General features: G+C 37.1%; 1 protein-coding gene across 2 annotated transcripts in view; it reads left to right on the top strand.

Moving 5' to 3' along the window:
* FCHO2 (FCH and mu domain containing endocytic adaptor 2) overlaps positions 1-25,279 on the top strand; it is a 151,939-nt gene that overhangs the window by 66,413 nt on the left and 60,247 nt on the right. For both annotated transcript variants that reach the window (XM_043973083.1, XM_043973075.1), the window contains exons 6-8: positions 3,364-3,468; positions 6,919-7,017; positions 9,196-9,292. In XM_043973083.1, coding sequence (XP_043829018.1) covers positions 3,364-3,468; positions 6,919-7,017; positions 9,196-9,292 — 301 coding nt within the window. The remainder of the gene's footprint in view (positions 1-3,363; positions 3,469-6,918; positions 7,018-9,195; positions 9,293-25,279) is intronic.

Raw genomic sequence — 25,279 nt, 5'->3', positions numbered from 1 at the left:
ACCCTGAGCCCAAGAGTCTTGGGAACCTAAACCACCAGAACTATTTCCAGCCCAGCCATCATTATGGGCAGAACTCATCGTGGAGAAGGGCACCTTCCTGGTCATCAACAGCTAACCAGTTGTCCCCACAGTCAGATAAACACAGGAGCCCTGGAAGCAGCAGAACCCACCAGCCCATTGTTCCTGCTCATAGACCAGTCCTCACTGCCATCATGTGGAGAAGGGGTCAGCTATATCAAACTCTTGTGTCTCAAACCAGCTTAGGTGAAGTGGCAAAGCTCCTGGGGAGCGAGTCAGGAGGTAGTATGTGCCAGAAAGGTCAGATCTCTCCCACTCCACTGCCTTGGCCACCATCTCCCTGTAGACCCAGATGGAGACAGCCCAGGACCCTAAACCCAAGAAAATGCCTTGGGAGTGACAGTACCCTAGCCATCATCCTGAGAAGGTGCATCATCCCTGTGGAGATGCCCCCTGGAGACTGTTCTTGCAGGCCCTGTAGCCATGGCTCCTGAAGACCCAGGAAAGAAAGTTCTTATCACCAAAGTCTTTGGCACTGGCACATGACTCAACATCAGAAACTGACATGATTTTGTCAGTGGATAGGACATTAATGAAGAGGTATTAACTTCTCTTCTGCTGGTGCACTCAAAGTATCATGGGACCTTTACATCTGACATGTAGCCAAAAGCTTCACATCTATTATCTTCCTCTGGTAGAACGTGAGCTCCTTGAAGACAGGGGCTATTTTGCTTTTCTCTTTGTGTCCCAGAGTATAGCACAGTGCTTGGCCCATTGTAAGCACTTAATAAATGCTTCATTCATTCATTCATTTATTCATCAATTCCTTATATATTTTGTACATCAGACTTTTAATAGAGATACTTGCAGTGAAGATACTTATTTCCAATAAATACTCTCGTTATTCTATTGATTTTGCTTATGCAAAGTTTTTAAGTTTTGTGAATAGAACTGTAGAATTGTCTGTTTTATCTTTGATGATCACCTTTATGAGGGCCACTTCACAGGAGAGCAAAGGAGAATAGAGATGACATAGAGGGTTTTTCAGATGTGGATAATACAAAAGTGTTATTTCTTACTAATGGTTTCAGTTTTCTTAGAGTTCTCAATCTTTTGCCAGGATGGAGATTTCTAGTTAATGATATAAAATAAACACCATGGAAATATAAAGTAGTGGAATTTTTTGATTATGTGAATTTAGGAAGAGAACACATAATCAGATATTTCTTTTTTTAAAAAAAAATTAAGGGGCAGCTAGATGGCGCAGTGGATAAAGCACCGGCCCTGGATTCAGGAATACCTGAGTTCAAATCCGGCCTCAGACACTTGACACTTACTAGCTGTGTGACCCTGGGCAAGTCACTTAAACCCCATTGCCCCGCAAAAAAAACCCCAAAAATTAAAATTTAAAAAAAATTTTCTTTTTTCTTTTTTTTTCAGATATTTCTTTAGTGCTTTCATAAAGGCTCATGATATTGCAAAAATTACTATAGAAGTAGGTCATAACCGACTGAATATAGTGGAAGGCAGAAAAGAAAAAATTGATAGTTCAGTATTATTATTTTTTTTATTATTTTTATTTTTTTAGTGAGGCAATTGGGGTTAAATGACTTGCCCAAGGTCACACAGCTAGTAAGTGTTAAGTGTCTGAGGCCGGACTTGAACTCACGTACTCCTGACTCCAGGGCCAGTGCTCTATTCACTGCACCACCTAGCTGCCCCAAATGAGATAATGCCTTTAATTTTTTGTTTATTTTTGCTGGGCAGTGAGGGTTAAGTGACTTACCTAGGGTCACACAGCTAGTAAGTGTCAAGTGTCTGAGGTCAAATTTGAACTCAGGTCCTCCTGAATCCAGGGACGGTGCTTTATCCACTGCACCATCTAGCTGCCCCAGTATTGTTTTTTTCTTATTGTTTGCAGAATTTCTTTCCATCTCTGGTTTCCTACTGTAACTCTGTTTGGAGTATAGAGGGAGAATGATTTTGGAATTAGTTCAGCAAACATTAAGTACCTATTACTGTAGCAAAAGCTGTGGAGATTAAAAGTAATGTGGAATAGCATCTGCCTTCAAGAAGCTTACCAGCTCCAAAAGGAAAAGGAAAACTTTCTGGCATTTAGGAAGTAGAAAATAGAGGAAGATAAAGTGATGTTGGAGGGAGTTTTCTTGAAGTATGTGAAATGAATAGATACATTAACAATTGAGATGGTCAAAATGATTATTTCAGGCCTTCAGACTTTTTGGCTTTGAGTTCATGTTTTAAATATAAATTATCCAAGTGTGTGTGTGTGTGTGGGGGGGTCTTGACTTTTTAGTGATTTCCTTAAGTGTATGGAATGCTAGTAGAGAATTTAAATAACCTGCAGTGCACTCCCATATTCTTGGACAGCAAAGCTTATTTTATTATCATAAAATGATGCCATTAGTTACTCAGAAAAATTAAATAATACTATATTTAACTTTCAAAGTATTTTCCATTCTTTAAAGTAGACTCGACTAATTAAAAGAGAATGCTTTAACTTTAGATTAAATGACATTCACAAAAAGGAAGAAAATATACATTTTAAAGCAGTTTTGATAAAGCATTGCTACAGGGGCAGCTAGGTGACGAAGTGGATAGAGCACCGGCCCTGGAGTCAGGAGTACCTGAGTTCAAATCCAGCCTCAGACACTTAACACGTACTAGCTGTGTGACCCTGGGCAAGTCACTTAACCCCAATTGCCTCACTTAAAAAAAAAAAAAGATAAAGCATTGCTTACAGTATTTAAATTTAGCATATATGACAATCATTACTATAGTACACTCTCACCTCTTCAAAAATCTTGCATTTATCAATGGTACAGAAGAGTCCCAGGGAACTCATGATAGAAGAGGATCTCCAAATCCAAGGGAAAAAAAAAAAGGACTGTGGAGTATAGATGCTGAATGAACCATACTATTTCTTTTATTTTTGGTGCTGTTGTTTTTTTTTTTTCTATTTTGAGGTTTTTCATCATTGCTCTGATTTTTTCTCTTATAACAGGACTAATGCAGAAATAGGATTAATGTAATTATGTGTATAGATATATATATGTATATAGATATATAGATATAACCTATATCAGATTACCTGCTGTCTAGGGGAGGGGGGAGGGAGGGGAGAGAGGGAGAAAAATCTGAAATTGTAAAGCTTGTATAAACAAAAGTTGAGAACTATCTTTACATGTAACGGGAAAAATAAAATACCTTATATGTAAAATTTTTAAAAAGAGAAAAAAAATCTTGCATTTATTTTATTTTATAGGAATACATATAAAAACAATAAATGGTGATTTTGTGTGTATGTTTTTGTTGTTGTTGTTACAGGCAGCTATTAAATCTAAGAAAGCTACAGATACCTATAAGCTGTATGTGGAAAAGTATGCAACTGCCAAATCTGATTTTGAACAGAAAATGACAGAAACGGCACAGGTTGGTGATTATGAAATAAGGACATATTTTACTTACAAAAACAACAACCCCCAGAATCTTCTTTAAGCAGAGAGAGGGGAGCTTTGTTAGCTTATTGAAAACCTGACTTAGGGCCAGTTTTTCTAAACATAAAACTGATAGGAAAAGAATTTGAGTCTTCAGACTATGACGTTGAAATTATGTTTTCATAGTTGAACTTAGGGTCACACTAGTTCTTGCTAGAAAAAAAATCCCTAAGTATAAAAATTCTTTTGTTCAACATCAGTTTCTCAGCCTCAGATTTAATTGGTTTAGTGAGCTCTCAATGAAGAAATTTCCTCTGCCAGTGTAAATTAAATTGTCCCCTGATTTCTAACTTAAAGTCTTAAAAAGGTTCTGGAGGAGGGAGGAAGGAAGGAAGGAAAAAAGCATTTATTAAGTGCCTGTGTTTGTCAGGCACATATTTAATTGGTATTCAGAGAACTCCCAGTGAAGAAACTACCTCTACCAGTACAAATGAGCAACGACTTTGTAACTTAACAGCATTTGAGAGGTCCCTGGAAGTAAACATTTTTAAAGCACCTATATAGTGTGTCAGGCACTGTGCTAACATTTTACCAGTATTATCCTATTTGGTGTTCACAACTACCCTGGGAGGTAGGTGCTATTATTAACCCTATTTTACAGTTGAGGAGACTGAGGCAAACAGAGGTTGTGAGTTGCCAAAGGTCACATAGCAACAACTGCTCACCAACTGCTGTCAAGTCAGACAAACACAGGAGCCCTCCGGGAGGCAGAACCACCAGACCATTGTTGCTGATTCTAAACCAGTCCTCACTGCCGTCCAGAGAAAGAAATGTCAGAAGTCGAATTTGAGCTCAGGTCTTCCTGACTAGCGGCCCAGTACTCCATTCACTGTGCTGCCCAGCTGCTGCTAGAACAGCTGCCTCGTGGGATAATGAGAGGTTGAGTAACTTGTCCAGTCACCAAGCCAGTATATGTCAGAGGAAGACCTAGAACCCAGGACTTCTGATTCTGAGGCCAGCTCTTTATCCTTTATACCACAAAGATAAAAATATCACATCCTCCTTTATCATTCTGAATGTTTTATACAAGCATCTGTAGTACTGTGTAGTAAATTGAGTTTTTACTGTTGAAGTCTTTTGAAAGCCATTCTTTTAAAAGAATAGAAATATTTCAAAGTGGATTTAGGGAAAATGTTTGTCCTCTTAGCATCTGACATGATAGATAATAGACAAGGTGAAAAGTATTATTTGCAAATATATTTGAACTTAGCTTAAACAAAGAAATGAACAACTGCTTCCTCTTGAATTTCATGCAGTCAGTGGTGGAGACACTATTAGAATCGGTGCTCTACGTGACCCTATACTAGCCTATGTTTTTGCCTCCTTGACTAGTTCAGCTAGTTTAAACATTGCTAATCTCCAAGTAACTCAGGGAAATTCTTATAAGTGTATTAAAAAGCTTATATATCTCTAGCAAGTTAACACAGATCTTTTTCATATGAATTTTTATTAAGTTTGTATTTGTGCATTTAATTAAAAAAATTTGTTGTTGTTGTTTTTTGGGGGTTTTTTGAGAGGCAATGGGGGTTAAGTGACTTGCCCAGGGTCACACAGCTAGTTAAGTGTTAAGTGGCTGAGGCCAGCTTTGAACTCGAGTCCTCCTGAATCCAGGACTGGTGCTTTATCCACTGCGCCACCTAGCTGCCCCCTGTGCATTTAATTTTTAAAAATCTAAATATATTTATCTGTGTTAAATTTCAATTTAGTCAATTCTTGTAGCCTATTCAATTTTGATTCTGTCACCCAAAGTATTTAGTCATGCCTCCTAGATTTATGTCATCTTCAAATAAAGACACTACCAGTGTCTTTATCATGGTTACTGATTTTAAAAATTAGAAAAGATAGGATAAACTTTAGTATACTTCCACCAATCTCCCCTCAAATTAATTTCTGATAATTAATTAGCAGTGTTGGTGCACAAATTTTGAGTTAGTTATTAATCACCCTAACATACTGTAACTTAGCCATCATTTCTCTGTATTGTCCGTAAAGATGCCACGAGAGATTTTGTCATTCTTTGTCGACAGATTAAAATTCATGCCTTTATTAAGTTTCTACAGTGTGCAAAACAGCACTTTCCTGGTGGCTGGGAGGGATACAAAGTTTAGATAAGATGTGATCCTTGATTTTATGGAACATAAACTTTTGTAGGGAATAAAATACCAATACAAAGTATAATATAGAATATTACTGTTAATGACAAGCAAAGTCCAGAGAGAATGGTTGTTACTGATTAGGGGCATCACTCAAGGAAGTATTTACATAGAAGATGACATTTTAATAAGATCAGCACACACCAAGCAGATGAAGATGGGAGGAGAGGACATTCCAGCTTTTAAGTAACATCATGAGCCATGGAAAGCATGGGACATATTCAGAAAATAGAGTGGTTTATTTGGTTAGAACTTAGAGTAAATGGAAGAGAATAGTACAAAATAAGACAGGAAAGATATGTGGACATAAGAATGTGGAAGGCCTGAAACTGGCTTTAGGACAGATGAGTTTGAATTTTAACTAGCATAGACAATAGAGAGCTGCTCAAGATTTGATATCTCTGAAGGGGAGTGATAAATGGCCAAATATATGCTTAAAATACTCTATGTCAGAGATATTCTCTTTTTCAGGCTTCCTAGTAAACCCTAAGGAAATATCTTCTGTGTGGTCTAATTCTTAGTGAACTCACACCAGCCCCTAGTGATTGCTGTTTTCTTTTTAAGGTCTTTTCAAGTAATCTGTTTATTATCTGTCCTAGAATTTTGCTGGGAAATTAATGTCAAATTTGCCACGTGGTAGTTTCCATATTCTGCCTCTTTTTACTTTAATGAAAATTGAAAAGAAACGCTTTCCTATCTCTAGTTGTCTGGTACTACTCTAATTTTTGATGACTTCATAAAGATTACTGATTATAGATGTGTAATCACATCAATCTGTTATTTTCAGTGACTTGTGTAATTCATCTTGATTTAGAGATTTGAACTCATGATACTATTTTTCATTAAGATAGAAAAAATATTTTTAATGAAAACGTTGGCTAGCTGAATTTGAACACAGCTATATATCTAAGAATTCTTGGCACTATTAGCTGGCTTTGTTACTTTGCATAGTCCACTTTCATAAAATTATGTCTATTCTAATGAGTTTTTTCAAATACATTTTCAAATTATAGAGCATCTACAAGCATTTACCCTATAACCAACCAGCAAGGATTTATTAAATATCTACTCTTTGTAAAAATCCATTTGCCTATAAGCATCTTGGCAGTAGCTTTATTATTTATTGATTTTTAAATATTTATAAAGTAGATGTATCAAGTTAGACTTACATTGAAATAATTTTGAAAATTTATTACTGCCAATACTATAATATATTTTTTATATTTGTACAGAAATTTCAAGATATTGAAGAGACTCATCTCATTCATATAAAAGAGATGATAGAATCTTTGTCAAAGGCTATACAGGAAATTCATTTACAGATAGGCCAGGTAAGTTTATTTTGTGTTAAACTTGTTTTTTTAAAGGTGATGGGTTTAACTTTATTATTGTCATGTTCCAGGATAGGTGGAGATACAATATCCCCTTCTGTGACTGAAGCCATTACGTATCATAGATGAACTGTATCATTCAACTGTTTCTTTAGCTCTTACTGTTTTTAATAACTTTTTAATAGAATTAATGCTTTGAGGTCATGATCACTCACTGCTAATAAATCATCACATATATTAAATCCCACTCATATAGACCTATGAATATAGGCAGTAGGAGCACTACTCTGTTCCCCATATTCCTCTGTCTTTGTTTAGAAAAGAATACTTTTAGTAATGTTGCTGTTAAATTAGCAAATAAAATCTCCTATTAAAGTGACAGGGAAGTGATCTGTTCAAAGAATTACACTGACTACAGGTATTTTGCAGATCAGCATTGTTTGGTCTAAATACCTGACAGTCAATCACAATGTATAAAGAGTCCCAGTGTGTGCTTGAGGATGTCTGTCACTAGTAAAAATGATCTTCTTATCCCCACATTAAACTTGTGCTTTAACAGCTGGAATTGGCCATTCCAGACAAAATTGTTTTGTGTCACAAGTGAATGAGATAAAAAAATACAGACTATATTGACTTGACTGCAGAACAGTAATATACTCAAGAAAAAAGTTGAGAAAAGGTGCAGAAAAATTCTTGTGACAGCCAGTTATTCTTAAGAATATGCCAAAAAATGAAATTGCCCAAGAAAACATAAAAAGGGTAGATTGCTGGCAAAATTTCAGAAAGCAAATTGAGCTGCTTATAATGAGGATGTAGTCCTGTGTCAAAACTGAGCTTAGAAATTCTGTGGGCAGACCAGTTAAGTGTGGTTGTAGATGATCAATAATGAATAAAGAAAGGAAAGGGAAGTACAGAAAAATCAGCTGCCTTTTATTCTGATTTTCTCTTGCTTGTAGGACAGCATATTAAACTCGTCATCAGTACTGATAAAAGTAAAAAGGTAATAATAGATTCATTTATGATACTGTAGTAAATATTTTAACACTCCCTTTATCATTAGTTTCTGGAGTCTATAAGAACTGGCACAGAATGTCTGCTCATAAGGATCATAGAGAAAAACAGCCAGGTAGAACAGGGCTTCTTAAACTTTTTCCACTAGTGATCCCTTTTCACCTGAGACATTTTTATGGGACCCCAGGTATATAGATATATTAAATAGGTATACGTAACCATTTACTGTTGCCAAATTTTTCAGAACTCCCACATTCAGTTATGCAACTGTGGAGTCACGACCCACAGTTTAAGAAGCTTTGATCTAGAACAGTCCCTTCATTTTATAGAAGAGGAAACTGAGGTCACGAAGGTTCAGTGACTTGCCCAGTGTCAATGTAGGTAATGAGCCTCCAAGGAAGGATTCAAACCCACCTTCTGACTTGAGCCAGTGTTCCTCCCACTGCGCCACATTGCCTCTTTCACAACAACATTCTAACAAAGGCTGTTAGATGAAAAAGAACAAGTGTCTATAGGTACATAGGTTAAATATACAGCTCATAGGTTTAGTGATATAATTAGCAGTAAAGATGATTCAGATTTATTTTTCACAGTGAATATGCGCAACTGTCATACATGTAGAATGGGTTAAAGCTAAAGTTAGTTGTTAGTTGCTATGGAAACAGGCTTCTGCACTAGCACATTTTAACCATATTGTTTTGAAATTTCCATAGACTTCAAGAGACTGTTAGTTTCTCTATTTATTGGGGGGAAGGGGAGAAACAGATATAATGATGGTCAATAGCAACTATATTCTAGCACTGGATTACACTGTGGTAAGACAGGGAAGCCATTTTTGTTTTTAAAAATCCCAAATGGTTTGACTATGTTAGTATTGTCTGTTGTGGAGTACATCTGCCCTGGAACAATTGGCATGATGTCAAAAAGTTGGAAAGGAGCTGTCTTTAATTTTCAGGATTATAGATGATTGTGGTGTTGTTCCCCCCCCCCCCCCCCCAGGGCTTTTCTTTTAGTTGGTCTTGACCCAGGCTGTATAAATGGAGGGGAAAGACTGGATTCAAAAAAATCACATGTTAGTGCTAACTTCTCTTTATGGCAGTTGCTTCTAAATTGGAGTAGAAATTTTTGTAGAAAAAGAAAATAGTCTTTAATTGTACTTTTCTTTAGATCCATGAAGAATTTATAAACAACATGGCAAACACCACAGTTGAAGGTTTGATACAGAAATTTGCTGAGTCAAAAGGCACTGGGAAGGAAAGACCTGGTAAGATTAAAAACTATTTAGGAGAACATTTTTTTTAACCTTTTAATAAAGACTTTTAGTCCTGTGGAGGCATAGCTGCTCCTAAATTCTCATGTGCTTCTCTTTATTATAGCTATAAATGTGACAAGCTTTTATCTAAATAATATTTGTGGTATTATAAAAAGCTCTCTGATATAGGTATAAAATATCTGTAAGATCTTTTTTTTTTTAATTTTCCTTCTATTTTTTCCTTCTATCCTTTTGAGCTCTTAAACTAAAAACATTTCTTTAGGAAGTAAGAATTTGGTACAATTTAAAATGAATATAACAACAAAATAACTTGGCAGTAGTTGCACTTTAGTTATGGTGAGAGGGCTGCTACAGCAACAGAAAGCTATTTTAATGAATTAAAGATCAAAAGATCATTTCTAACAGTAAAGTATTGAGTTTTAGTTTAGATCTTTTCTTCTAATTGAGTAGTTTTTTCCTTTGCAGTTGACCTTTTAATCTTATTTTCATACGATTTATTTAATTATTTATTTAGTTAGATAAGACACACTCTTCCCACAGTAAAGAATATGATAAACATATAAAGGAAGGGTTTTCAGGACTTTTCTTTAGCACCTATTGTTTACTTAGAAGACACCCAATGTGACTCCACATCCAGGAACTATTGTAAATGTTCATCTGAACAAGATGAAGGGATGAATATTTTTCTCATAGTTATTCATAAGGAAGGGTAGGTAAAAATGAAGATTGGAAAAGAATAAAATGACAGTTGGTAAGTTCCCAATGGGCATTTTCACAAAAGAAGAGAACACTTTTTGTTAAATGCTGATATATTTAATTCGGTTCAGCCAATATTTAGTATTGGCCAGTAAATGCAGAGTGGGGGGAGGGCATTGGGAAAGGCAGCTGAGGTATATTGTAAAGATGAGAGGGGAGTGCTTTCCTCACATGGGAGACCTGTGTAAAGTGTAGAGTGGAAAATAAAATGTGGTATGTAGAGCAGGCCAATTTGACAGGAATGGAGAGTGTGAAAGAGAATATGAAATGAGACTGTAAAGCTAAATGCATCTAGACTGTGAAGGACTTTATATATATATATATATATATATATATATATATATATATATACACACACACACACATATATATATACACATATGTATATATATTCTTTTTGGTGGCAATGACTAACCCAGGGTCACACAGCCAGTAAGTGTCAAGTGTCTGAGGCTGGATTTGAACTCAGGTCCTCCTGACTCCAGGGCTGGTGCTCTATCCACTGCGCCACTTAGCTGCCCCCTGGGAAGGGCTTTAAATGTAGGCTGAAGAGTTTGTATTTTATCCTAGGGAAAGTTGGGAACCATCAAAGATTTCTGAGGAGGGGAAGTGAAATGTTCATATCTGCATTTTAGGAAAGTCAGTTTGACAACTGAATGGAAGATAGATTGAGAGGGGAGAAATCTTTTATGTAGTCAGCTGTTGTGTATGTAATGTTCCAGGGGAGAGGTGACAAGGATCTGACCCAGGCTGTATAAATGCAAGGGAAAGACTAGATTCAAAAGAGTTTGTGGGAGTAGGATTGACGAGACTGATTTGTTATGGAGGTAAAGAGGAAGGAATTTCAGATGACTCTTTCTTAGTTTGGGAGCCTGTGTGATGGGGAAGACAGTGCAGTCAGAAGCAGTAGGGAGATTTGGATCAGGAAAAGGCTGTAGAAGACTAGAGGGAGAATGAGTGGGGTGTGCTGTACACAGGTAGAGTGGCACAGACCCTTGTAGCTCATAAAGACAGCCACATTTGTGGGAAGATGGATATGAACAACACCTTAGAGGATAACTTTCACAGCGAGACTTAAGAGTTTGAATGCATCAAGGTACCCAGCACCCCTAAGAAATCTGTTCTTATCTTTTCCTCCTTTACCCCAGAGCTCATGATCTCTTGTTCTAATTACTTTGTGTTTTTATATCTGCATATCTATTAAGCTTCCCTCTCACCCTCCCACACCGGGGAAATGTTGGATCTTGTTTTGTGTGTCTCCTGCACTAGCAGACTGCTTTGTACATAATAAATGTGGACTAAATTTTTTTTTTTAATTGAACTAATAGGGTAAAGTAGAGAGGTACAGATGACTGTGAGTGATGCCTTAGAATTAGGAACTTGAACTGATCAGTAGAAAACACAATGAACCATATTAGTTTGCTGAACCCTAAACTGAACTGATCTTAGGTGTCATTACTTTGTTAAACTATTATCTCAACCCATTTTTTTGTGTGTTTTTTTAACCCATTTTTTAAAAGAACAACAAAAGAATCTTAATAAAGCAATTTAAACTAAAATGGAACTTATGTTTTTCCTAAATTATTGAACAAGAACAATTGTTATTGACATATTAGAATAGTTTCTGAATCAAGCTTATATTTCAGAATAGAATTAGACAATCCATGGCAATTCTGTTTGGTGTCCCTTTACCATGTCACACCCTGGGTATTCTTTCTTTTCACTGCCATGTTATTTCCCCCTCCCTCTTTCTTATTTTTCCTGCCTCTGCCTTAAGCTTTTTTTAGCTGAAGATATTGTAGGCCTATTAGAGGGCTTAAGCATGAGGAATCCTAGGGCAGGGCAATTCTATGATGTTTGTTTTTTATCATACTTCATATATCAGTGGCTAATTAACACATAGTCAGAAACAACAGTTCTAGTTAGATTTCATAATTTTGTTTCTTTTGAAAATTCAAAGAAAAACAAAGATGCGTATAATTACAAAAGAAAGCCTGAAGTAATTTATAATTTGTTAATATTACTAGAGATATGATAAATACATGGGAAACAAGCTAATAAAATAATTTAAGCTAACAAACCATAAAAATTATTTTAGTTTATTTAGCTTGATGGATTTTTAAAAAGTTATAGGTTAGGGGCAGCTAGGTGGCGCAGTGGATAGAGCACTGGCCTTGGAGTCAGGAGTACCTGAGTTCAAATCTGGCCTCAGACACTTAACACTTACTAGCTGTGTGACCCTGGGCAAGTCACTTAACCCCCAATTGCCTCACTTAAAAAAAAAAAGTATAGGTTAACAAATATTTTACCAGTTCTGAACTTTGCAGCTACTTTTCAGAAACTTAAAAGGACACCATCTACTCCCTATTCCTGTTAACATTTTACCTGTGTTAATATTCAGCCAAACCTATTGAGAATCATATCATAGTTTCTTTGAAAGATCTAACAGAGTAGATAATAGCAAGGAGAGATAGAGGGTTTTAAAACAAATATCCAGTTAGATCCTATATATTTAGGTGGTGTTCATTTATTTGTCTATTTTACATTAGAATACTTTTCTGTGGTTTGTCATGATATCTAAAGACTCATTTTGTTGGAGTACTGTGGGAATATTTAACCATGTTTTGGTCACATGCTTGGAATTAAGAGCTAACCATTACTATTGTCTCCTGCTCTCCTTTGGCAGTCTCAAATATAATTGTTATTGCGTGTTACTCATCATGTGTTCCCATAGTCAAGAGAGAAAAATTGAGACACTTTAGCCTCCCCAACCCCCATCCATTTTTTGCAGATAATTATAACTTTATTCATGGGGAAGAGTCGGGGCACAGAATTAACAACAAGTTCTCTTATAGGAAGTATTTTACCCATGGGTTCAGCTTGTTCTTAAATTAGCATTTGAGTCCGCTTTGTAAGAGTGCCCTCTAGTGGATAATCCCTTCCCAAATGATTTCATATAATCCTTGTCAATATACAGGTTTGGGGATTAGAAAATGTTAAATGTGGGTTTGTAAAAATTAACCTGCCTTTCTTTGTTTTGAAATATAACTCCTTACTTTTTAAAAAGAAATTTACTCTTTAATATAGAAAACACTGATTGTGAAGCAATTTGGGAGGATTAAAAGTTCATTTTTTCTGTCCTTAAAATCTGTTTATTTGTACTCAGTGACTTTTTTTAAAAATTTATTTTAATTTATTTAATTAATTTTTTTTTTTAGCAGGGCAATGGGGGTTAAGTGACTTGCCCAGGGTCACACAGCTAGTAAGTGTCAAGTGTCTGAGGCCGGATTTGAACTCAGGTACTCCTGAATCCAGGGCTGGTGCTTTATCCACTGCTCCACCTAGCTGCCCCTGTGACTTTCTTACAGTTAACTTTTAAGTAAAATATCTCCCTACTTGGTTTTTGTTGGTTTTTTGGGGGGAGGGGGCAGTGACTTGTCCAGAGCACATAGAGTCACACAGCTAGTAAGTGTCAAGTGTCTGAGTCCGGATTTGAGCTCAGGTCCTCCAGAATCCAGGACCAGTGCTTTATCCACTATACCATCTAGCTGCCCCCTCCCTACTTGTTTTTAACACTGGTCATTATAAAATAGGGCAATGTTTTTTTACTTAAAACATTTGCTAAGAAATTCTGTCATGTCTAAACAGATGAATTATAGTTCTGGTATGATTTTGGAAAACTCATGGTTTTGGTCATGATAGATTTTGTTTTTATATTAAATTTTTTTATTTTGAATTAAGTACAAAAAAGCATTTGCATGCACATAGCAGAACACCAAAAGCGGATTTAATCTGAAAACCACTTGCTCTTTAAAGAAAAAAGAACATAGTAAGTTTTACATGTTTCTTTCAAAATTGTCCTGTTTGTCCTTTCTTCTGAGTTTCATTCTGTTTTGTGCATTTTAAAAAATGTTACAATGACCCTATTTTGGGGTCATCATTACTGCTAATATTCCATTTTCCCTGACTCCCTACCGAATAAAACCAAGAAAAAGTAACAGAGAAGGAAACCTTTGTAGCAATAAATGTAATCAAGCAAAAGAGAATTCACATAGTGGCAATTTTTAAAAGTGTATGTTTTTCTGCACCTTGTACCTGTCATCTCTCTGTCAAGATGTGCTTTATCGTAGGTCTTCTGGTGACTAGGTGGGTTATTGCATTGATTAGAATTCTTAAGTCTTTCAAAGTTGTTATCCTGTTTAGTTTATTCTTGTTTTGGGGGAGTCCGTATTTGGGTAGGGTTTACTTCTTTTTCTAAGTTACTTTTTATCCTCTTGATTCTTTCCTCTCGAGCTTTTGTTTAATCTTTCTTTTGTTTCATTTCTTCTTGATATTCTTATAATCCTTGTGGAATACCTGTTGTCATTATGAAGTTATTCAGGAAGACTTGACCACTACTCTGAGGCACTTCTACAGCCTCCTGTGGCTTTCTTAGGGCATCTTTCTACTCTTGCTGCTTCCAGACAGAAGACTTAGGGCTAACAGGTAACTGGAGATACAGTAAGTAGAGTGTTGCCTGGTAGTGGCCTGGAGTCAAGAAGACCTGAGTCCAAATCTGGCCTCACATACTTTCTACCCATGTGACCCTGGGAAAGTGATTTAACCTCCATTGGCCTCAGTTTCCTCAGCTTTTAAATGGGGGATAATAATAGTACCTACCTCCCAGGGTTGTTATGAGGATCAAATGAAGTAATATTTGTAAAAAGTGCTTAGCACAGTGCCTGGCACATAGTAGGTGCTATTTAAATGTTTATTCCCTCCCTTATCCTTCCCATAAGGGTCCCTGGCACATCTAGTCACCACTACTAGGCCACCCTGGGGTGGCACTGGCTTTGCTAGTAGCCTCCTCTCCTGTTGTTTCTACATGATGGCTTCTACATGACCTTTTGTGGAGTCCTGGAGTAGAAGAAATTGTTTATTGAGTTTTCTTATTGGATTTCTTGATCACTATTTGGTTTGGTGCAAATTTACAAGATTTTAGTGGCATAAAGTATATGGAAGCTTGGTGGTCAGCGTCCTATTGTAAGGGCCAAATTTAGTATGGGGGGAGTTAAGTAGTGTTTCCCTAGCATCTTTTAATTCTTGGAATTGCTGTGGATTATTATAGTTCCAATTCGGTTCTGGAGAGGCTATTCTGTTATAGCTTGGCCTGAGGCTACTAAGGAATTTCCTGCTGTGACAATATCCAAAATCTCACTTGGGGATAGTATAGTTTCCATAAGTCAAGTAACATCGGCCCAGGTGGGTTGATATGTATTAAATATAGACCTTAACCGTGAAATTACTGACTTCAGGTTTTGATCAAATCTAGGGATCATTTTCTTCCATGCACTCAAATCCTTTGGGCTAAAAGGAGTGTATTTTCTAAGCTGCACTGCTGGTCCTCTGCAGGTATGTTCTATAACATCCTGTAGGGGGAGCAGTTTCTGCAGATCTGATTCTAAGGATGGGTCTTGATCTGTTTCTGAACTCAGGTCATCTCCAGTTGAGGGAGCTGTCTTAATTTCTCTCTGAACATGTGGCCTACTATGGTCACACTCTATTCTCTCTTTCCAGAAATTTTATTAGAAAATGCCACATTACAATAGTGATAATAGAGAGGATAAACTTTATAGTCACTAGAGCTATGATTATACTACTGTAGTGTGAGAAAATAATGGGATTTGACAGATACTCAAAGGCCCACCTGGAGATTAATCTAAACTGATTGAATTAAGTGAGAGTGATTGATTTTGCTGATTAGCCTACTTCAAGTTAATTAGATTGTAACTACACCTGGCTGGCCTTTAAGGAGGTATTGTTCTCAGAAGTTAAGGACTTTGAACTCAACATAAGACCACCTTCAAGTCCAGTGAACCAGTAGATTTGGATGACACCTACCAATCAACTTGAAGCAGTGTGTAAGGACCGCCTCTGCTCCATATAAAACGCTTCCTATAAAAAACTCTGACCTATAAAAAGCTTCCACACTCAGTTTGAGAGTAGTTCATAGTTGAAGCAGGCTCTTGGCAGAGGACATGAGGAAGAACCAAACCAGGCTGTAACTTTAGGCTAGATAGGCCTTTTCTTAACTCCACATGTTCTCTTTTTTCTAATACCTAGTATGCTTTAATAAATGCTTAATGCCCAAAGACTGGTGCTAAAGCTTCTAATTTAAGGCGACCACACATTTAGATTTTAAACATCACAGTAGTAAGGTTCAATTTTAGTTATAATGTTTCTAGTAACATTAATCACGTGCTCAGTGAGGGGGACAGGCTCTTCCACTCCATTATTCCAAAGGTTTCATACCATATAGATGAGGAGAAAACCCATAAGGCTATGAAGAAATATGGAGTAGGTCATCTGTTTGAACCAGGACATTATGCAGTCCCAAAATACTCCAATGAAAAAAGGCAAGAGATAAGAAAAATATTCAATTATGGTGCAGTTTAAAATGGACTAGCTTTTTTTTTTCCAGGGCAATGGGGGTTAAGTGACTTGCCCAGGGTCACACAGCTAGTAAGCGTCAAGTGTCTGAGGCCGCATTTGAACTCAGGTACTCCTGAATCCAGGGCCGGTGCTTTGTCCACTGTGCCACCTAGCCGCCCCCTGGACTAGCTTTTAGAGACTTTTTTTTTTTTTAGTGAGGCAATTGGGGTTAAGTGACTTGCCCAGGGTCACACAGCTAGTAGGTGTCAAGTGTCTGAGGCTGGATTTGAACTCAGGTCCTCCTGAATCCAGGGCCAGTGCTCTATCCACTATGCCACCTAGCTGCCCCGAGACTTTTAAAAGTAAGGGAGATTGGCTAAATAAGGGAGGTAGTTGGGGAGGGGGTTAAAGAGATCCACCAGGTTCCTTAGGTCCTACCTGGCTTGCCAACTGTAAGGGCCAAATTTAGTATGGGGAGAGTTAATTGGGCGGCTTGCCATAATATTGGGGTTCAGAAAATAATGAGAGACCTCTAGGTCCAGAGTTTCCCCTTCTTTAAACTGCCTCTTTTTCAGTTATGTCTCCCAGACTGATAAGAAAGGAGATTAACAGCCTCTTTTTTACAAACAAATCAGGTTTTATTAATGGGAACAAATTTTACAACACAAGTGAAGTTAATAAAGCCAGGAACAGTGAGAAAAGGGGATAGAGAAAGGGAAAAATGTGACCTTCTTCCCAGATGGTTAGAATCTAAATCTCTAGGGTAAAAAGGCCCCCAGGTACCTCGAATAAGCTCTGCGTCCTCAGCTACTCAGAACAGTTTGGGTCTGGCAAAAACTAACTTAAACCCAAAACTTGTTTCCAGCTCAGCTGCCCTAATGAGCCAGCCTCGCTTCAGCAACAGAAACTCACCACCACCTGGAATCTGTAGTTCTAAGGAGAATCAGCTTTGCAGTGTCTCCTGGTTAGCTCTGAATATCAAAACACCACTAGCTCCTCTCCCCCTCTACCCCGCTCCCGCTCCCTCGCTCCTCCCTTCCTTCCTTCTCTTTCCCTCTCTGAGTTCTCTCTCCTTTCCTGCCTCTCATAGGAAGGGTGGTTCTATAGCCAGGCTGAGTCTCCAGTTGGTTTAACATACCCCCTGGGCTGTCCCCATTATAATTTGGCCAGGCCTTTGTGGGCATGGGGGAACTCCTAGGTGGGGATTAGGTACTTAGTTTGATACTTTGACTCAATAAATGTTCTTTGTGTTGTTCTATAGTCTCTTAAAGTACATACCCATCTTCTCTTAGGCTTTTTTTTTTTTTTTTTTGCTGGGCAATGGGGGTTAAGTGACTTGCCCAGGGTCACACAGCTAGTAAGTGTCAAGTGTCTGAGGCCAGATTTGAACTCAGGTACTCCTGAATCCAGGGCTGGTGCTTTATCTACTGTGCCACCAGCTGCCCCCTAAGAGTTTACTTCTTATATGTGAAAATGTTATCAGAACTGTTACTACTGCCATCATTATTTGGGTAACTTGAAAGAAGGCCTTGGGTTGAGTTGCCTGTGATAGGGTGATTCTAAATACAACTTTGTAGGGAGAAATAAAAATGAATAATTATCTCATACAAATGAGGTATGAAAGGAAGAATTGATACAAAAGAAGCAAGGGTGGGGGTGTTGGAGGGCTGGTAATGCTAGATAGAACCTTACTCTCATTGGAAATTGGTTAAAGAATAGAATAAGGGAAGGACTCTTAGAGGGGTGGGTGGATTAAGGGCAAGGTAGCCTGTAGAAGTAAATTAGACTAATGAGTAGGGATTAGATAAATAGGGTGAGAAGGATAATGAAGAAAAATAGGATGGAGGGAAAATATACAAGTAATTATAACCTAAAATGTGATAAATTTACCCATAAATTAAAAATGGGTAGCAGAATGGATTAAAAATCTGAATTTAATATGTCATTTTCAGAAATCACAATAAAAATGAGATACACACAGAGATAAAGAGCTAGAGTAGAATTTATTATGTAAAAAAAGCAGGGGCAGTAGTTATGATCTCAGATAGAGTTAAAGCCAAAATAGATTTAATTAAAAGAGAAAAAGAGGGAAACTACACTGTGTGCCCCAATATTATTCAGCATTGTTTTAGACCATTGAAAATAACTAGCCAATACAAAATGTTATACCCTAATTGATGAATGGTCAAAGGATATGAAGAGATGGTTTTTCGATGAAGAAATCAAGACTGTATATAATCATTTGAGAAAATGCTCTAAATCATTATTGATTAGAGAAATATAAATTAAAATAACTTTGAATTATCTTGTACCTATCAGGTTGGCTAAAATAATAGATGCTCTTCAATTGAAGAATGACAAAACAAGCTGTGGTATATGATTGTGATGGAATTGTGATATAAGAAATAATGAGCTGGTTAATTTTTTGGGGGGGGAGTTTGGCAGGGCAATGAGGGTTAAGTGGCTTGCCCAGCACCACACAGCTAGTAAGTGTCAAGTGTCTGAGGTTGGATTTGAACTCAGGTCCTCCTGAATCCAGGACTGGTGCCTTATCCACTGCGCCGCCTAGCTGCCCCCTGAGCTAGTTAATTTTTTAAAAAACATGGAAAGACTTGAATTTATGAAGGAAGATGATGTTTACCTCCAAAGAAAGAACTGACAAATAGAAATATACATAGTGGCTCTTATATATGTGTGTGTGTGTGTGTGTGTGTGTGTGTGTGTAAACATGTGTGTGTTTATATGTCTATATATTTGTATTTAGCTGTAGCCCTAGAGGGCAGGAGGAGAGGGAGAAAAAAGAAAAGAAAAGAAGAAGTATGGGGCAGCTAGATGGCACCGGCCCTGGATTCAGGAGTACCTGAGTTCAAATCCAGACTCGGACACTTGACACTTACTAGCTGTGTGGCCCTGGGCAAGTCACTTAACCCTCATTGCCCTGCTGCCCCCCCCCCCCCAAAAGTACACAGCAGAGAAAAAAGAAAACCTAGAAGGAAACACAGAAAAGCTGGGTTGCTTTGAAAATAACGTGTAAGATTTATTACATAGGTTTTCATAAAATAGAAATTTATTGTTTTATATTGAACTCTCTCTTATGTTCTCCTTTGTACATGGAAATGTTTTTTTTTCCTTTTCTCACTTTGTATTTATTTAAAATTTTCAAAAAACAGAGGGAGAAAGAGAAGAGCAGGTACCTTTTCTTCCATTCATGTCCTGTCCTGATGACTCATTATGATGTGAAGGTAACCTTAGGATCTCAGAGTTCATGCCGGAATAGGACATGTTTCTCACAGGTCATATCAAGGTAGAAAGACTTGTAGGGGTCTAGTGAGCTACATCATCATCTGACTCACCTAAACAGAACAAGACTTAGCATTGAATGTTTGGCCACCAGATGATGGATTTTTTTTTTTAGCCACAGCAACTAATAAAAATGAAGGCAACGAGAAAGGTAGCCCTCTAATTTCATGTAGGTGGTAACTATACTAATAAAAAATCTATCTTTTGAAATGTGGAAGTAAGGTTTATTTCATTCTTTTGGAATACATGGAGTGGTGAGTTGCAAGGGTAAGAGTTTTCTTAATAATTTCAAACTTTTAAAAGTAGAGTGTCATCAACTCTTATTAGGCGTTTCAGGTAAAAACAAAGTTTCATATAATTCTTGGTCAGTCAGAAGTGAATCACACATTGTTGACCACATTTATCTTTTTTTAAAAATTCAGTTTAATTTTGTTTTGTTTTTAGTCCATATTTTCTCCCTTCTCCACCAATTAAGAAGGGAAGACAAATAAAAATCATTATTGTGGGGAGTGTTAGCTAATCATAATTGGGGAGTGTTAGCTAAGCGGCTCACCGCAATATTGGAGCAAGGAAGGAGACCAGCAGCCTCCCTCAAAACAGAACAGGATTTATTTTAACAAGAACGAACTTAAAAAACAAAACAAAACACTAACAGGATCAGTAGAATCAAGGGAAAGGAAATAAGATGGGGAAAGGGAAATTATACAACCTGAAAAAATACTACTGCCTAGAAATCAGCTGAGAATACACAGCAGAGCTCCTGTTAGCTTCCAGCTAGAATGGCGAATTCTCCTCCCCAATCCCAGAAAACCCCACACAGCCCCCAGCCAATTGGATGGCCGCTCTGACAGTCACATACCGCCCTCACTAGGCTTCCAATCATTATAATTTTGCCAGGCCCATGTAGGTGTTGGCTAGTGGTGCCAGTGCCATGGCAATGGCTACAACCAGTGGGTAGAGCAGCATGCAGTTTGTGGAGCCCCAGGCCAGTGTGCACCGAGGCATAAAAACCTCAAATAACAATTAATTCTTTACATTATGATATGTATAGACATACAAAACAAATTCTTGAATTAGCTGTGTACCCCTCAAAAGAAAGAAAGAAAAAAATACTTCAGTCTATACTCGAGTCCATCAGTTCTCTTTCTGGAGGTGCATTGCATGTTTCATCATAAGTTCGGAATTGTGGTCAGTCATCATGTACTAGGAATCATGAAGTTGGCAAGCAAACCTTGGAGATGTAGAGTATAGTTCAGAGCTCTTCAATTCATGGAATCATAAGACTATAAAGAACCCCATAGGCCACCTGCTTCCCCCTCTCATTTTACAGATATGGAAACTGAGGCTCAAGGAGGTTAAATGATTTGCTTCAGTCCACACAGGTAGTAAGCTTAAGAGCACATGATTTGAATTGGTACTCTTATTGCAGTGCCAGTAGACTTTCCACTGTCTGTCCTGTGCTATCTCTGGGATATTGGCTAATGAATAACTGGACCCATAGCCCACTGCTTAACCGGAAGTTCCAATCTAATGAGTTGGTGCCAGATTATCAAGCTACCACTTATTACAGTTTTTGAATCTTTCAAGCCTTTAGTAGCCTCTCATTCCCAGGTAAATATGTATCACTAATGTATCAATAGGTACCACATGACAGATACTTTCTAAGGGCATGCTTACCCTTAGGATTTAACAAGGATCCTTTTGATTAAATTAACAGTTGTCAGTTCCTTTTAAAATGTGTATTATCTTCAGAATCAGGTCTTTGAGCAAGTTGTATGACAGTATACTTTAAGAACAAAATGCCATGAGTGATTCCTGGCTCTTTTGCTCACTGTATTCTTTGTTATCAGTGTCCTGTATGGAACCTTCAGTAGTAGATTTGCTATTCTTTAAGACAAATAGTGTCTTCAGCCTGTAGTTGAAAGACAAATTGCTGTATTTGGTAGTTTACGATTGTGACTTTAGTCTTTGAGAAGTTCTAGAATTGTCCTATATAATATTGACATTTTCTTTTTTTTTTTTTTTAAGTGAGGCAATTGGGGTTAAGTGACTTGCCCAGGGTCACACAGCTAGTACGTGTTAAGTGTCTGAGGCCGGATTTGAACTCAAGTACTCCTGACTCCAGGGCCGGTGCTCTATCCACTGCGCCACCTAGCTGCCCCCCTATATAATAAAAACTTGCTGCTTAATAGTTGAAGTATTTGGGCAGATTTCACTCTAGGAAGGAATGGAGTTCTGTTTATTAATTATATTTCAAGATTTATAGTTCATAAAACTATCAGTATCTCCCTGGTTCCTCCTTCTCATGCTTTGTTCCTTGAACCGGGTTTACCTGTTTCCCTCAGGCAATAGATAACCTTCTAGATGATCTCTCCTGCCCACATTGCTAAGTCCAGTTCTTTTCCTGGGAAACAAGGATAGACTTTCTGCCTCAGAAGGTGATTGGATCAGTATAAATATATGCTCCTTGAGGGGAGAGATTCTTCCATTTTTGTCCTTACATTTCCAGCATCAGACATAATATCTTGTAAATTTTGTACTTATGCTGAATGGTATGCAATCGTACTATTAAAATATTTTGCCTAAAGCCTAACTACTTTAACTTGATTTTTAAAATCCTTATTACCCATATCATCTGGGTCCCTGATCTTTTGTTTCCCTGGTTTCCTAGGCAAGATTCCTTATTTCTGCTTTAGGTGGTCACGTGTATTTAATACCCTATCTACCTGAATTGTCTTCACAGGCCCCAAACCCATCATTTTACCAGATGAAGAAACCAAGGCCCAGCGAGTTGAAATGATTTCCTCAAGCTCCTGGAATAAGATTGTTTTCAATACTCATTAACACATTAGTATCAATATGTTGGGACTTGGGACAAGTATATTTTGATGGGAGGCAGTCCAGAGAATGGCTAAATTTTGAACACATAGTTCTGCCCTAAAGACAGTCGAAATTGGGCTACTGCAGTTCAGATTTTAGAGTAGTATAAGGACACTGACCAGTGATGATTGCCCAAAGAGGGCAGTGGAACACAAAAAAAGGGTGATAGGACAGGAGAATATGAACTTCATAATTATCTACTTCAAAATTTTTACCATTTAAGCAGTGTAGAGCTCTACATTGTATATGCAGTGGCTTAAAAAAATGTTCTTTTAGCTAGCAAACTGATCATGATAACTTTTCATTTAGTTATTCATGAGTTTCCCCCTTCCCCCAGGATTGAGGTTTGACTACACTTTAATTTCCTCCCTTCCTCATCAGCACTTGAAATTTTCTGAGTGGATGACGTTGGTGGCAAAAGTAGATTCTAGAATCTAAATTTTCTTTTCTATTCCTGGTTTCTAGAATATTCTGACTCTCTTTTGGAGCTTAATCTGCTACCTGTGCATATGATCATTTATTAATATAGATACTTCTCAATCTTTCCAACTGATTTGATGATTGGTAGGGAACCTGAAGCCTAATGATTTTTTGGTTTTGTTTACTGAGATGTGGGCCAGTCTTCTCCTGCAGTCTCAGGGCCATGGAATGGATTCCATAAGTTGATCTGCTTTCAAATGTAGTCACTTCTGTTGACTTGACAACTCTCAGAATGAGCTCTTTATAATGTGTTATTATCATCCCTTTTGTTCCCTTAGGATGAATCCAATTTATTAACCTTTAATCCAGTGGATCAAAGGTTCTCTAGTCAAATTTGAGTACATGAGGATACATAATATATGGTTTTTGTGGTATAGATCTAATATTGGGGTGTTGACATAGTCTTAAATAATGAAGGGTAGTTTGCCTTCATGTGCCTTGTGCTTAGGGAATTTGATTCAGTAGTGATAGTTTTAACTAAGAGCCCTTTTTTCTTCCTCTAATACTCCTTTTGTGATCAACTCTTTTAAAAAAAATATTCTTCTTGTTTTATTTTATTAGAAGGATATTGATGTTTGTTTGTTTGTTTTTGCATTGGGAATCCTCTCTTATGTTCTCCTTTGTACATGGAAATGGTTTTTTTTTTCTTTTTTTGCTTTGTTGCTTTTCTTAGGTTTGTCCTTCCACCATTATCTTTAAATTTTGACATATTCTTCTTTAGAAGATAAGCTTGAAACAGCATCTGATGTTAGGAACAAAGCTTGTTTGCTTGTTTACATGTTAAATTGACCTTTGTGATTCAGCCTAACATCTAAGCCCTTAGAGCAGTCATTTGTTTTGACAGAAGGATTAATTGAGGCTAAAACAGTTGAAATTCCACTTGTATCAAACTATTCATTAGGAATTGCTTTTTGGCTTTAGTACTGTCAGAAAAATAACCTGTCTTCCTTTGATTAAATAGCAGAATGATAGTCGGTCCACTGATTTTGAGAGAGAGGTTGAATAAACTTTCTACTTCGGAAACAATTCAGAAGTGACACACTGTAAGGGAGGTCATAATGTGCATTGATGTCCAGCTGAGCTGCTGACTGGCTCTGAGCCAGGCACGCCAACCTCACCACTTGAAGCAGCATGTGAAGCATATACATTTTTAAAAATCCTTTTACACACAGTTTAATGTCAAAACGAGTATTTTTAAACTTTCAAAATCAGAAACCAGAAATGTCTATAATTATTTATCCCCATAACATAAATCTTCATAGGTGCAGATAATGAATATATGCAGTTTTTAAATTGTTTTGTTCACATATTAGGTTTTCCTGTCATACTCAGTTGTGTTGGTGGAAAAGCTTTTATATTTGTTTTAAAAGTGATGCCTGTTTTGAAAAAAATGATTTTGTAGCATGTTTAATGATATTTTCTTTATATATAAAGCTTTAAAAGTATGCTAGATTTGATAAAAAGCAGAATAAAGCCAAATGATGAGGCTGGCAAATGGATTTTAGAGGAAAGCTTAAAGATTCACTAAAAAGATGACTAAAAGGATAGGGGTGGGGTGATTTAAAAACTGTTTAAAATGCATATAAATATTTATTCAAAAAAGAATGGACAAGAGAAAAGGAGCTTAAAATGTATTTGGGAAGTTTGTTTAAATTTAAGGAAGCACTTCTTGACCATAAGAGCCAAAAAATACCCCAGGCTTTTAGGAGAGGTTGTAGAATCCATCCTCAGTAACTAATTAAGGGCTGAATTCCATGACTATATTCAGTGCTGCTAGAATTATTTATGGATAATATGACTGTTACCGTCATTAGAAATGGTACAAAAATAACTTGGGTGTGTATTAAAGTCATGTAGATTAATTTTATATTTTGTTGTGGACCAAGTGCCAGCAAAGCACAGTAGCTTTTTACTCAAAGTTTAGTTCATATTCTTTCAATCATTCAAATTGAAATTCCTGATCGCATTCAAACTGTGCTCTTGTAACAGATATAGGGAGAATTTTTGACTGATAACAGTTGTGATGGTCTGTCTTTTACTTTAGGCTCATTTGACAAAATAGGTTTAGTATTAATCATATCATTAAGTGGAAACATGATACTGTGAAGTTGCTAGGATGTGGCAAAGAAGGGCAAATTTTGCCTACATTAA

The sequence above is a fragment of the Dromiciops gliroides genome, chromosome 1 (genome assembly GCF_019393635.1).
Source record: "Dromiciops gliroides isolate mDroGli1 chromosome 1, mDroGli1.pri, whole genome shotgun sequence".
In the NCBI taxonomy this organism is placed as follows: Eukaryota; Metazoa; Chordata; class Mammalia; order Microbiotheria; family Microbiotheriidae; genus Dromiciops; species Dromiciops gliroides.
This window is presented reverse-complemented; position numbering and strand designations above follow the sequence as displayed.